The 15,325-nt window shown below is 38.9% G+C and overlaps 1 protein-coding gene across 1 annotated transcript; it reads right to left on the bottom strand.

Moving 5' to 3' along the window:
* Positions 1–1,577: 1,577 nt before the first annotated feature.
* On the bottom strand, positions 1,578–10,520 carry ky (kyphoscoliosis peptidase). The gene is made up of 7 exons (XM_038304659.1): positions 10,373–10,520; positions 8,329–8,927; positions 8,032–8,146; positions 7,774–7,891; positions 3,542–3,733; positions 3,180–3,370; positions 1,578–2,980 (listed from the first exon to the last, which is right to left on the bottom strand). Exons 2-7 carry the CDS (start codon positions 8,905–8,907, stop codon positions 1,644–1,646), a joined length of 2,532 nt encoding a protein of 843 aa, XP_038160587.1. The 5' UTR covers positions 8,908–8,927; positions 10,373–10,520; the 3' UTR covers positions 1,578–1,643.
* Positions 10,521–15,325: the final 4,805 nt, after the last annotated feature.

Raw genomic sequence — 15,325 nt, 5'->3', positions numbered from 1 at the left:
TGGATCAGTGTACTCCATTTATTCACCTTCACACAGTTGAAGTGAATAAAAGAGATGGAGAAGCCGTTTATATATTTTTTTTATATATATATATATTTTTTTTTTTTTCAATCTACATGTATTGGTGTAATGTTTTGTTTCTACTGATCTGAGAGGACGTACTTGTTAGTGTAAACCATTTGTCCCTTAAATCTAATTTTTTTTGGTTCCACAACTTTTAGTCCTTGATGAGTGATGTTTATGTTGTTGTAGTACATCTAATGTTTTAGCATACCGCTATGGGAGAGACCATTCCAGCTCTTCTTCCCTTTTACAATCTAAGTGGATTTTCAGATCAATATCTCGTTCATGCATTCTTGTCATCATGCCTAAATAAACCCCCCTTTTACAACTCCAAGTCTTTGAACATTTGGTTGCCAAAGAGGGATGCTTATATTTCTCTATTGATCTTCCTCCCATAGGTGATGTGGCTCACTGCCCAGGGCAATGTGGTATTGGGGATGGTGTGAATAATCACCTCATAAACATTTTTTTTTCTATTGCTCATTGTGGGTTTAGTCAGTTGGGATCTTATCGAAAGCTATCAATTAAAAGGCAAATTGATGTTTCTAATTAACCAGGGCTGCATCTCATACACTGTAAGTTTATTGATCAAACCTGAGCTCAATTGTTCTAAAGTAAAAAGTGCATTCAATTTTAGTGTGAGGTTCATGAAACATTTAATTCTGTTTATGGAAGCATATAGAGTAAGCAAGCTGGTTTGGGGTGGGGTGATGCAAAAGAAGGACTCAGACCACAAAATAAAGCTTCATAAAACAGTTATATTCAATTTTCCAAATGCATTTTATTTTTTGCACCTTCTGACAGCAATTTAGCATCACATGTTGTACTGACTACACACAAAATCATTCTTCATTAACATAACTAGATCTCTTAGCACCATTTATCAAGCTTTGAAGTCTTTTTGCATGTTTTGTAAAAAGGTTACACTCATGTTGTAATAAACTGACTCACATTTTTCAATATTACTTTTAAGAGAATTGTATTGACTCTACAATAACTTACAAAAATTCCATATCAACAGTATATTACCCAGCAAGCTGGAGTACTATTTCTATAATACAGATAGGGCTAGTGAGACCCTTTAAACAGATGAGATCAGGTTGAGGTATTTAGTGAACTCTTCAAGAAGCATGACGCGGGAAGCAGCTCATACAGAAAATTGGAAGTCATGATCATCGTTGAGGCCCAGCATGAACCAATGAACACAGACAAGACAAGCTGTGATAGAAAGGTTATCTCTTTTTCTAGCTTGGGAAATTAGTCTCAGTCCTGCTCAGGGCCCATATTTATAATATGTTGCATAGAATCGGTACTAAGTGTACGCATCAAAAAAATGGTATACTCCACAAATATCTCAGATTTTTTTAAATAATTGCATACTTTCCCAGCACTATAGCTCTTATGAAACAAGCCTATTAAAAACTTTAAGTTTAGAAGTTACAGTTTCTTAGGGCTTCAATGTTACATTTTTTTTAAGGTCTTTTTATTTGTAAAAATAAGCTAAACCTTAAAAATAAGTTAAACCTTAAAGTCTACAGCTGACAATATTACTGGGTGCCTCGAACTGCAAATTAATTCTATTAAGTCCTTATAATATCCTCCTTCTGAAGCTGTTTTACATCAAATATCATCAGAACAGACATCTCACTAGAGTCCTCCAAGGAGGCGGCTAGTTTAAGTTGCTGAAGACCTTCCCCACTGAAAACCTTCCCCTCCCACACCCTGCTTTTGTTCAGTTTCAGATCTGTTCGGTCCTCTCCCACCACACTCACCCGTAGGGCTCCAGGGACTCGTACTCTGAATAGGGTCCATGAGAGTGGCTCAAGCGTTCCCATACGAGGTTCAAACAGCACACAGCCTTTCCCCCAGGCCGAATAGACACAAGGGAATGGAGGCATTACCTGATTGGAGAGGTTCCTCACTATAAAATCACACATTGGGCTGAAATCTTCACTGGATGTTATCCGTGCATACAGTCCTAGTCGATACACACCTGCCTCTGGTAGACTGAGACTCAAAGTCACCTTGTGGTCTGTGTAGGTGCAGAATACATAACGTGAAACTGGAAAAGTTGAGCATATGTTCTTTTTGCTGAGTACGTAATGAAGTTCGAGGTCCTGCTGGTTGTGGAAGGTGATGTTGCATTTGCCCTGCTGTGTACTCACCATGGCAGAATTGTGGCTGAACCTAGATAACCCTGCCTTAGCCGTTCGGGTTCCTGGCCCACATGCTGAGCCAAGATTTGGAGGAAACAAATCTTCTAATCCAACAACCTTTCCTTTGCAGTGTAACAGGTAATTCGCAGCATTCTGGAACTTGACCTCTGTATTCTCATAGTCCCGCACAAACAATGAAAGTCTGTAGAAACCATGAAACGGGCACAAGACATGACAGGTGAGGCTCTCTGGTTGAATCTGAGTTGCCAAGCAGCACTTGGCTACAGCAGCTTCCATTTGCGGGTGGACAAGTTCACATAACACCATTAGAGGCCTACAAGTCTTCAACACCAGGTCAAAAACTCCATCTTCCACTTCAACAACCTCACTGCTCTGGGAGCTGCCAATGACACCCAAGGATCCTGCAGCAGGCTGTAGACCCCAAGACAGAAAGGGGTTCTCTGGAATGTCCTCAGTGGCTCTTGGGTTTGGACACTTCACAGTGAAGGAGCAAACCCAAACCAGAGGTGTTGTAGCGTTTTCTGACCTTGCAAACAATTTGACATCATAGGTGTCACTTTCAGGTGGCAGTAGCTGCAACTTCATCCTCCGACTAGAGACTGTTAGAAGGCCAAAGGAGGAATTGCTTGACTCTTTCTGCTCCACAGACCCACAGTGAAGAAGATCTTGATGCTGCGTTATCTCATAGGTGAAAGTTGTTGGCCTGGAGAATCCAAGGGATACAGTTGCCTCCCCATCATCTGAGTAGGAAGTTAAAAGAACATTTTGTTTTAGAAGATAAGAAACATATCAACACCATGAATGATGAGAAAGGCTGAACCTTTATCCTCTTGAATAACTTACATTAGAGTATATTTACCCACAAAACACTAAGCAGATTATGTGTATAAACTGATTTAGAATATACAGCCGTCTTTTGAAATAAAAAAAAATCTTGACCTGTGACTATATAATAGTGAAGAGGACTTATCAGCCTGAGCCCCATCTTGAAGAAAGCAGATGTCTTGAAGACCCTTCGTTCAAATTCCTCGATGGTGATGGGTTTGTCCAGGAGCTGCCATTTCTCCTCGTCTGGAAAGTGTGAATCGATGAATTCCTCCGGGTCAGTTAGGAAATAGAAGTCATCAAAACTTGATTAAAAAAAAAGACAAATTTTAGCTTGAGCCTGAACGCTGCTGTTAATGTGTTTAATTGATATAAACTAAGTATAGACTGGCGAACGTAGGTAATTACTCTAGGGCATTTTAAAACTATTAAAATAAACAATGACATTTAGATTTTTATACATTTTCTTTCAGCACCTTTTGACAAAGCTTTCGTGCTGCATATCCACTTGTCCAGCTCCCCAACAGGCATCCAGAAGGAACCACCCCCCCTCCAGAAGCACAGCGTTCCACAAGTGATCCGACTTCACATGCTTTAGGCTATGACCTTGACGGTAGCCAATCCCCTTACTGTGGCCTGTAACTTCCTGGCACTCTATGCCCACTTCTCTGGAAACACAGACCAAGTAGACATGTTTTCAAATGTTTCATTTGTTTATCATGACACAATATCCATGTGGTTTACAGAGTATTAATGTAGTAACATAGTTTAGTGACATTTTATTTCCTGTTTTGATGAAATAATGGCTAGCATCAGGTGTTGGAGATCCAATAGCAATCAGGATATGCAACAATTTCTAACCTCTTTCCAAGGAATACAAAATTAGTTGTATAATGGATTTTGTTTAAAAGATGTTTATTATTGATGTAAGTAAACTACAATACAAAAACTATGATGTTTAGATTTTATTAATTTAATGTAAATATTGTCACCTAGACATTGCCATGTTGCTTACGCTGAATTGCATTGTGGGTAAATTAGGGATACAGTACTTGATCCTGTAGCACTAGCTCCGTCCTGTCAAAATAGCAAAGAGTATTAGTAAAACTTTTTAGTTTGAACTAGAGTGCATTCAACTTCATGAGAATAAAGAAATTACAAGGGGTAATGAAGATTAGGAGGCCCAAACTGAGGAAGAAGGGAGGGTTGACTGAAGAAGCTTGTGTTTATGCAGCTGCTAACAAAGATGGAGGTATGCTACAAAGAGCTCCAGTTTTTAGCTGAGGCTGTTTACGGTTAGTGTTTGGATTAAAATATTATCTCAGATATGTTAGAATGATATGTGATGACTGACTTCATTGTTTAACAGTGAACAGCCTTTTATGCAGTCTTGATATAATTTTCATTTCATGTAAGCGTTTGCTAACAGTGTTAGCTCAGTTATCTCATGTATAATCGATCATGAAAATGTTGGGGCAGGGATTCAGTTTGGAATTGTCTAAATTTACACCATTAAAATGCAATCCGATTTTTAAAAATGATTAAAAACTAAGGTAAGCCTGGTTTATTCTGAAGGTTGTGGTTCATTAAGAACTCACCATGTCATCAACCCAGCATGCATTGAACAGGTGAAAAAAAATTTTAACCTCCATGTGTAAAAAAAAAATAAATAACAAAAGATGCATAATTTTTTAGGTAATTGAGTTCTTATGTATCCTAAAAGGCAATTTTCATGTTATTGGGGCAATTACAACATATTTAGGCCAACGACATCTTCCTAGCTACAATTTTTTCATTAAAGAGAATCATTTTTCCAAGCAAATAAATCCATAGAGTGTCTAGAGAATAAAAGTTTAATTTCTCTTGAAAAATATTGCATATAAATAATTTTCTATACATTGAGTAGGGTCTAAAATTTATAAATATTTACTTCTGATTGCGATTCCAACATCAACACAACAAAACTCAGATTCTGGGAGCTCTATAATAGAGTTGAGAAATTACTTTTTTCTTGGCATTACTTTTCTCAAATTTTAAGCAAAAAAAAAAAAAGAAAAGCAAAACCAGGGTAAACATCAATTGGTTACTGATACAGAGGCAAAGTGGCTCAGAAGTTAAGGTAAGTTGAGTGTTTGCAAATGCTAACCAAAGCTTAGCTTTAGCAAACCTGGCAACCAGCTTGCAAACAGTACAGAACATGAGTGGGCACATGGGATACCCATTGCCTTAGAGCAGAGCCATTGAATAGATTCATTTCAGAAGCATTTCATCATGCACCATTCTACCTAGCGATAGGAATCGAAAACCGAATCCTGTTCAGAACCGGTTCCATGTGTTCCAATTCCATGGCACCGTTTGGCAGCTCGCTTAACAATTCTCTTAACTGTTCCAGGCAGCACCAAAGCCTAGCGCTGGGCAGCACGACTTACGTCACGTTATTTACGCAAACGGCATTCAGTAAGCAAGTATGTTGTGACCAGGCCTAAGTCAAGAAAAGCAAAAAACAAAAATGGCGTCGCATTGGGTAAAGCGATTGAAAGATTGGCTTCATTTTAAGGAGGAGAAAGATGGCAACAAGGTGCTTTGCAATCATTGCAAAGTGGCAATTACATCTGCGGGAGGAAGTACATCCAACATGCAGAAACCCCTGCACACACAACATGGCATACATTTTAACAAATGCTGTGTTTTTGATGCTTCTGGATAGAAGCTAAAGTTACAACCAGCATGGAAGGAAACTCTGTTAGTAAGTAGCTAGTTTTATATCACTGTGCATAATATGGTTCCTAGTAAATCATATAACATGTCTGGAAATAAACTAATTTCCTACCGCTCTTTGCGGTTATTAAACATGCTAAGAAGTTGCTCCAAAGTTCAGGGAGTGAGAGAAAGGTGACACTTGTTTATTTAAATCAGGGTGAAATGAGTTTATTTCCCGAAATTGTACAGTAATGCCTTTTCATTAAAAGGATGCCTTCTCCATTAGATTTAGATGACTGTGATGAGACGGGTAGCCCAGAGGCTTTCGGCTCCCGTTCACTGCCTTCTGTTTTTGCAGAGACAGACAGAAATAGAATGTCCCAGGCAAAGGTAGACGAATGTCACCGTGCACTTACCAAGTTCATTGTTTCACAGAATCGATAGGAGAATCGATAAGGAATTGAATCGTTTCTCAGAATCAATAAGGGAATCGGAATCGTGAAAATCTTATCAATTCCCAACCCTAAATCTACCTATACCATCTGCCATATTGATACCAAATGTTTAGCTTAGCTGCGGCGCTTCTCCTCTGACCAGAATGGATCATTATCATTTAAATTTGAGGACAGTTAGCCGCTCATGTTAACGTTGCCAAAGACATCAGCAGAGCAGTAGAAAATTATATTTAGGTTGCTCTAATCGTCTTTAATCATGTAAACAAAACTTTAAAAAAATGCAAACATTACATACGAGTAAACTGAAGCAGGTTATAGTTATAAAACAAAAATAAGAAAATAAACACACATTTCACATGCCTAACAACAGAACTATAATATGGAGTACAACTTTATAATCAGTAAGCTTTTTTAAAAAGGTTATGTATTTTCTGAAATAATTACCAAGAGTATGGACGCCCTTACAACCTCGCTTCTTTGGTCTTCCACTGGAAAAATTCTATTCAAAGGCTCTGGCCCAGAGGGATTAACCTGGAGTTATTACCTTCTATACCCACTGATCGATGTTAATTCTCCATTGTAACCAACAGTTACCTCACATATGACCTTTATCCTCACAACATCTCATAGTACAGCAATGATTTGACCACCAATGTCATCCAAGATTGTTACCTGCAACACAAACTTAGGTCCTTCTGCATTTGCAACAAGATGCTACATATCCTCTATAAGTCTGTTGTAGAGTGTGATCATTTCTCCCATCATCTGCTGAGGAAACAGCCTAAGATCAAACAACTAAAAAAGTTCAGCCAACTAATAAAGAAGGCCAGCTCTGTTCTAGAAAATCCTCCAGAACCTCAAGTTGTGATTTCATACAGAAGAATTCTTCATAAAGTGAAGAACATTATGGACAACAGAGATAATCTTCTTCAGAGGATTGTTAAACAGCAACAGAGCATCTTCAGAAAGAGGCTCCTCTAGAAGTGGTGCAAGACAGACCATTACAGAAGATCCTTCCTGCTAACAGCTATTAGCACCAACAAGAACTCATTGAAAAAGTGTCAATGAGTCACTGCAACATTTAATTTTCCTTTGGGATTAATAAAGTATCTTTTAATTGAATTTGAATTAAATTTTGAATCCAGCTGGCATTAGACATGTTGCTATGGAGATAAACATATACAGTGAGCTATTTTTTCTGCTTTTACATGTCATTAATAATTATAATTAGTATTATTTAGGGGAAGGAGATTGAAAAAAAAGGAGCAGTGGATTGTTTCTTGCTCTAAAGACAATATATTGTTTAAGCTTTATTTTGACCCATCAGAGCATACTTTAGCACAGAGCCTTTCCTTTATGCTAAGGTATCTATCAACGTCTAAACATCACAAAAGACTACAGTCACAGAAATGAACAAACCCTTCATCCAAATTCATGGAGTTTCACCCCAAAAAATAATTTAAACAGTGTAGATTTTATGTAAAAATAACAACTGTTATATATGTATTCATTTCTTCAGTGCACTAAAATTGTGAGATTAAACAAGAAGTTACCTGCACATCTCTGTACAAAGATTGGAGTAGCTACAGCAAACACCGCGACCGGCAGCTATCACTTCCTCTGGGGAGCTCAGCTTTTCTGAGCGGCCAAGATACCCGCTCACATCATATTCTGTGAACACATTCCCTTTATTTATTTAAAATGTAATATAAAATTAGGCTGCTGCCTGTAGAACAGGTAATTCTCAATGAAATGAAAGACACCTTACAGAATAATTTAATGGTAGGGTTGTTTATATGAAGCAAACTCACCAATGTTGTTGCACAGCCACACCCAGATGGCACGGAGTTGCTCCAGCTCATTTCTGGTTCCCTGTGTGATGCTTTGTACTATTGTCTTAACATCATACACACACTTTTGTTTCAGCTAAAAAACACAAATACACATTAGTTAAAAACTAAACAAGTTCTGTGGGATAAATTGGATTAACTTTTTACATCTACTTGCAACATTTAACTAATAGCCAGAGGTGAGGATAAAGAACTGGATATAAAGCAGACAGTACAGTATTTGCTCCTGACTGTAATAATACAGTAGGGTATCCTCACCTCTGCTCCTGCTTTGATGACACTGGAGTCCAGCCTATGGAAGACCTCGGAGCTTTTAAAGAGGTCCTTCCTGCGCTTTCTTTGACCTGGCAGAGCAGCTTTTAACTGTCCCCTCTGTCCCAGTTGGGATTTCTGCTGCAGGTGTCTCTGTTCATTTGGCTCCTTCCTCAGTGCACTTTTTTTCACAGCTGTGATGGACTTTGCTGCACTCTCTGAGGACAGCTGCCTCTTTGCTGCTGGGCGTTGATCCTCGCCGTCCACTCTCAGGTTCTCTGCTATGCTCTGCCTGGCAACCGCAGCATTCCGGGAGGCTTCTGCACTAACAGAGAGCTGGATAGCCACCGTATCTCCCGCATCAGGAGATTTTGTGCTCTCAGGGACTTGGTCTTTATATTCCACAGGTGCCTGCACCACTTTAACATGGTTCTGCTCAACTAATCTGGGATTCTCTTTAAGTTTAGAAAGTTCTGGGTCCTTTGCCAGTGATGATCCCTTCTGTGTCGCATTGTCTTGTGAGGAAAGCTTTAATGAGCAGGCAAATGGAAAGGAGAACTTCTGTAATGCAACTTCGGCTGACATTACACTGGATGCATGGTTTTCTGTGGAAAGAAAGAAGAGATGGAGTTTAAAAGAGGTGCTCATCCTTACAATTGTGTACCTCTCAAGCAAATCTTTTTTTTATGTACAAGACAGATCTGTGTATTGTAAGATTTCTTAAACTGAACATGTGGAAATTCATACTGTTCTGATGGACCTTTTTTGCATTGCAGAAACAATCCAAAAAGGGGTTAAAAATATCTATATTTTTTATTTGAGTAGGTAAATATGATGATCTGCAAATGGAATGAGCATTTTTTTTATCCTTAAATGAAAATTGATATTATACCCTTAAATAAGATACTTCAGTTTTTTCTTTCTTAATTTAAATGTAAATAGTCTTATTCCTTTGGCAAAATATCCCCGTTACCTGCTAAAATCAAGACAAAATGCATTTACTTTAAGAACAATTGATTTACTTACATTTATTTTTTTATTTTTTTGCAATTTGTACCTCCGTTAAAACTGGATTTGACTCACACTTCCTATACCGTACAGATAGGCGGCTGTAAGGGTAATTATCTGACTTTAAAGAACTGTAACTAGGTCAGCTGATACCATCAGGAGTCATATTCTTTCATATTATATAGCTGCAAATGAGTATCAGAAACCATAAATTGAAATTGGTGGTAGTGAAACATTACTGATCTCCATAATTTAAGACAAAGAGAGCTACAACAATACAGAACATCTGGGCAATAATTAAGTTCATCAGTATGAAGAGGTTTGTTTGCGGTTAAAATAAAATGTATGTAAAAACATTGTTCCTTAGCATCCTTTCACAAAGCTTTATAACCCTCATTCCTGCAGTTTGCAGATAGATCATTCTTACAGCACATTCCATTAAAGACAGTGATAAATCTTCAATTAGATAAAGTCTATTCATAACCATAAATGAAACCACAGATTAGAGCCATTAGTCAATGTCACGACATCAGCACAAGAAGTCTTGTGACACTTCCCATCGACCGATGAACGTGTTCATTGTGAGATATAAATAAGCTACATATGGGAACGCATTAATCTGCCAAAAAGCAACTTATTATATCAAAGAGAAAGAGACGCTGGCACAGTGACTGTCCTTCTACCATGACCTGGGCTTAAGGCCTGTTCTGGCTAGGATCTGCCCTGCTCAAGTGTCCCTCAGCAGATCATTAAGTGCTTCCACTGTAGCCTATGAACCACAGCTAACCTGACCTCCACATTTCTTGGAGTGCTATACAAAGTCCCAAACTGTGCATCAACCTTCATGTTGGGGTAAATTAAATGCCAGGGGCAAGAAAAATAAAACATATTTTAATCAGAGTAAAAACACCTTTTAAAGTTCAAACTTTATTAGTTTTACTGATGTCTTGCTCTGTCATCTTGGTAACTCTTTAAAGGCTGTATTCATACAGGAGGGCATGCTTTGTTGCTACATCTCTATGTTAGTGAGGCTTTTACTTACCCTTTCAGAGTGTAAACTGTGTGGTGGACGACTGCTGATCTGTCAGGGAAGGATGTTTCCACTGTCTCTTCTCAGTGGTCTCTCATTGTGGGGGGAGGCTTAAATACTGTGCAAGTGGCCTGCCAGGACAGGCCCCAGAATAACAAGCCTAAAAATACTACAAAGCAGTTAAGACCAGCCAATAGAACAAGCCCCGGCCGAGGAGAGTGCCAATGTGTGTATTTACAAGCATGAATGTGCACTTATGATGTACATTGTGATTTGTTGTTGGTATACTTTACATGAAATTGCTGCTCAGTACATCCACAACAGAGTTAGGACTTAAGTGACTGTGAAATAGTATCTATGTGGTTGTCACCGTCATACAAGGTGGTGAGTTAGCCTGTATTGGTAAGAACTCAGAGAGGTTTTTTTTTTCTATTCCTATTTAGAGGCATATAACCAACATATCAGTCAGTGGGAGGTGATTTATCTTTTCTGTTCACTTTGCCGACAAACAGAGTGATCTGCATCTCTCCCCTTCCTACATAATCAATTTAAAGTTAAAATTGCTGACATTGTTACAATGTTTGTAATGTTAACTCATATCAAAAACATTATTCATACAATGTAGCCGCTGTATCAACTACACTGATGTAGACAAATATTTGATATCATAATCAGTCTAATACTCCACCAACATTCTGTCCTCATTGACTGATTGCACATGAAAAGAAGCAATGAGTTTCTGTTTAATATTTCAAATTAACATCAATTTACAGCCAATCAGGTGAAATAGGATATAAGACAAATATAGAAGAGGAAAAAGAGAAGAGAAAGGAGAATCCCTAAGTGGCATAATAAACTGGTCAGAGGAGTTCCTTACACAAGAAAGCACAGAATAAGAGAGTTCCTACTTTGTGGCCCAGATGGTTGTCTATTTTCTTGAAAACTAACTTTCTGTTGCTACTTTTCCACATGGTCATCCCTCTCATCAAGCAGCTTGAGGTCTATCAGGAATTCTCTTTGACTTGAAAGGTCACTTAGACTTAAATGCTGTTGGTTTAAGTATAATATCTTGCATATCCAATAAGATCTGTACTTTTCATTAACAACCAGATTATATGAAGAAAACTGATTTTTAGGTGAATTATTAAGTTGCACTAGACATGTTGGAGGAATGTAAAAATAATGAGACCAAAGCAAAACTCTACAGGAACCTCAAATAAACAAAAGCACAGTTTCACATAGACTTTGCTTGTCAAGACCTTTTCATAATCTTGGCACCTTTAGGCTGGATTTTACTCCTTGTTGTTTTCTTCTGCTTTGCTCCGCCCTGCACTCAATATCTCTCGTCAGGTCCACCTGTTGGTGCCAGATTATTCTTCTAGCTTCTAGCAAAACTAACTCTAGCACTCCCTGTGTTTAGTTCTGCCTGTCCCTTGTTTCTTCCCACAGACTTTTTTTGGGTTTTTGGTTGTTCCTTTTCTTCTCTGTTTGCCTGTTCTCTGTTTCCAGGCTGTTACCTGGATTCCACCTGTTGTCGACCTTGGACCCGTCTTCTAACCACGGCTTGGATTCACCCTCCTGGTTCCTTCGGTTCCTCTGTGTGCTCTGGCTGCTGAAGCACGCTGCTCCTCTTCTCTCCTGGATCTCTGGTACCAGACTAGTAACAAGCAACAGAGTTCTGCTCCTCTGGACTACACTCCATCTTCTGGGCTCCTGCAGAGTTTCTAGTGTGCCCGCAGCAGCAGACAGGCAGCCGCACATTTATTCAATAAACAAGTTTGAATATATCACTGTCTCACCTGAATTCTGGGTCCTATGTTCTGAGCCTTCTAACAGCTTTGTCTGTAGTACTGTGTCTCTCTCCCTTTCAGGATCCATCTGTCTTTGGGATCTAGCAGCTTTCAAGGAAGGACTTGTCATGATTACCCGATTAGCCAAGACTTTGGACAATTCTTTGCAAGAGGCAGAGAAAAAATCCAAAAAAGCGTTTTTTAAATTTTCTTCATACAAGTCACAGTGGAAATGCCATCAATCTATGCTGGTTGTACCTATTTCTTGATTCAGCTCTGAAAATCTAAATTAGTAAGTTTGACTCATTCATATTAGATTTTTTTTCTGCACTATTAACTGCTACCAGACATTCAGATAACAATTCTTTCAAGCATGAAACATCCAGGTCATAAAGGCTTGGTATTGAAAACACTTAGAGCGCAGTTGGTGTGGTTTAAGAGGGAATTTTTGATACATCTATAAGTCTGACATGGGCTTTTTCATTATCCTTGGTAAAAGCTGTTAAATGAATAAATTAGATAAGATACAGTGTTCGGATATGACACATTGTTATTATTTTTTCCCAGCTGCATTTTAGACCTAATTTACAAAAGGGGCCAGTGTGGGGCCAATGGTTTTCATGGGGGGAGCAGAACAAATGAAACAGAGTAATGGTTTATAGTTTAGATATTAAGTAAGCCGAAGAGCCACTTCTGGCTCTGGAACTACCAGTTAGAAACCCCCGATCTAGCCAATGAAAACTTTTATCCTATCTCAGTGCAGTACAAGCTAAAAGTGCAAAAGCTTAATTTGTAAATTAATGTTTTAGAAAACCTGGCAGTAAAAATGCAGTTTGTTCAAGGGACCAATAAACTAGAGAGTCTGTACCAATGCGTGTCATTTGATATTGATTTATGTAGTATTACATGTTCAGTATAGGAGCCATAATAGGGGCTAGGACCAGTTCTACAGTGGCACTGGTCCCTGTTGGTCCCTGTCTACGACCATGGTGGTTCCTAATTAATAAATCAGATCAAAATATTTTAATGTCATACTATGGAGACTTCGACTGGGTTATTATCAAATAGTTGCAGGAATTTGGAATACAAAGTGCAACCTTTTGGTAGACACATTACTTTTCTCTTAAAATTCTATTCTATTCTTTCAGTTTATTTATACGTACAGCACCAGTTCAAAACACATATCATCTCAAGGCATTTTACAGAGACAACTCAAATTGTACAGACAGCAACAATCCCTCACACCGAGCATATATGCAGCAAGCGTGGAGAGGAAAAACTCTTTTAACAGAAAGAAATGCCCGGGAGGACTTCTGGTGATGATGCTGAAGCAATGGCAGCGCAAACATCCCACTTCCAACCGGCTGGATGATTATCCACTGTGAAGAACATTAGGTTTAAAAAACTGTTTTGAAATTTAACATGGAAGGGGCTAAGCAAAAAAAGACCAAAGGCAAACATAAGGAAGACAAGATTCCGGATTTGATAAAGGAGAGTCTGTTAGAAAAAAAAACTACAGCAACAAGGAAAGCTATAATTATAATGACAAGGAAAAAGAAGCTAAACCTGTCATGCAGGCCATCTACGAGATACATTCGCTCCTGTTGGATGTTGAAAGTGAAATGAGTGAATTTTGACTTTCCTTTCGTAACGACATGTAGAAGGAGTTGAACAGATTCAGGGGAGAAATCAACCACTAACTTGAAAGAGATACAAGTCAGCTTCAGACTGCTATGACAAGAGTGGGCTTGGCCGAACAGAGCATATAGGACATTAAACACTCAGACATTGCAACGAAGGAGGCTCTAACTCAGGCACCAGAGAACCAAGAGGCTTTGCAGATTTGGCTAAACGATCTAATCTGCCAGAGTTTGTGAAGAAGCTAATAAAATAAGAAGTCAGCCATGTAGTCAGGGAGATGGACCTCAGAATACAGTAGTGCCACCGGGGGCTCACCCCAAAGCCCCCTGAAGACGCACCACCTAGATCACATTTGATTTCCCTCTTAGAGTTCATAGCAAAAGAACAGGTGCCGTGTACAGCGTAGCGAAAGAAAGGAGTTCATTATTAAGTAAAATGGTCTTTTGATCAGGATTACTCTTTAAGATACTGATGAAAAGAAAGACGCATGTGGGGATACTGAGGAGTTTATAGCCAAAGGAAATTAGCTTCCAAATGCCTTATCCAGTCAAGTTGAAGAAGTTTTATGAAAATAGCACACAGATCTACCAAAAGGCGGCAGAGGCAGCCATAGACCCAAAGAACAGATTCCCTATGGAGAACATCAAGGAGATTGACCTTGCAGCGTTGAAGCAGTGGAGACTGGCACCGTGGGAGAGGGTAGGTGTAGATCACCACAGTCAGGAAGTGGAACAGGAACTGATAAGAGAGAAATTAGAGTTTTTGACGTACTCCACTCCAAGTAACTGCTGATGGCGAGTGATCTTTATATTTAAGAGTTGAATGTTACTGTTGTTTCTAATTAAATTTACCTAAATGGGAACTATATAGCCTATCTAAGAGGATAAAATCTTGGCCCCTGAACCATTAACTTTTGTTTACTAACAGAGAGATCAAGAGATCTTAAGAAATCCACTAAAGGCGGGCATACACTGCACGACATTTTCAATCGTTGTACTCAGCTACAGCTCAAACTGTATAACAAAACCACAGAGTTTAAAAGTTCACAGCTCACAATGTATGTTCTTACAGTGTACGGCCCGAGGCTCTGAGGTAATATAACCGCTCACACTGTACGTCCAAAAACCACATGCCAGACTTAGTGCCGAAAGATGGCACAGGTTGGATTCTTCAATCTGGTAGAAGAAGAAGTGGAATTCCTTTGTTTGCACATGCGCAGTGCGTGAGGTTAACATAAATTGGCTCGTAGTTGCTTGTAGTTCTGCATCAACAGCAGGATTTCCTAATGAACCCCCTTACGAGGGCCATCCTTGTTTGATTTTCTCCCAACCTAACAATTACTGATCAGGAGGTGGTCGTGAGAGGCCAATCTTCCCTCATTACCACCTATACAATACAGGATGCAGGAGGCCCAATGCTGCGGAAAATTGTCCCTAATCCAAAATATCCTTGCAGAACTGAAGAATCAGCCTGAAAAGAGAAAAAACTCATAAAGCACACACATGCACACTTATAATTTACTTCATTTGAATCT

This window comes from Cyprinodon tularosa, unplaced genomic scaffold (assembly GCF_016077235.1).
Source record: "Cyprinodon tularosa strain WSP-4 unplaced genomic scaffold, ASM1607723v1 ctg54, whole genome shotgun sequence".
Taxonomy (NCBI): Eukaryota; Metazoa; Chordata; class Actinopteri; order Cyprinodontiformes; family Cyprinodontidae; genus Cyprinodon; species Cyprinodon tularosa.
The sequence above is the reverse complement of the archived record's forward strand: the minus strand, read 5'-3'. Positions and strand labels throughout refer to the sequence as shown.

Coding starts and splice junctions, on each gene's coding strand:
- ky (XM_038304659.1), bottom strand. CDS start 8,907: ATGTCAGCCGAAGTTGCATTACAGAAGTTCTCCTTTCCATTTGCCTGC. Junction 7,892..8,031: donor GTGGCTGTGCAACAACATTG/GTGAGTTTGCTT, acceptor ATGTGTTCACAG/AATATGATGTGAGCGGGTAT. Junction 3,371..3,541: donor CACGAAAGCTTTGTCAAAAG/GTGCTGAAAGAA, acceptor TTTTTAATCAAG/TTTTGATGACTTCTATTTCC.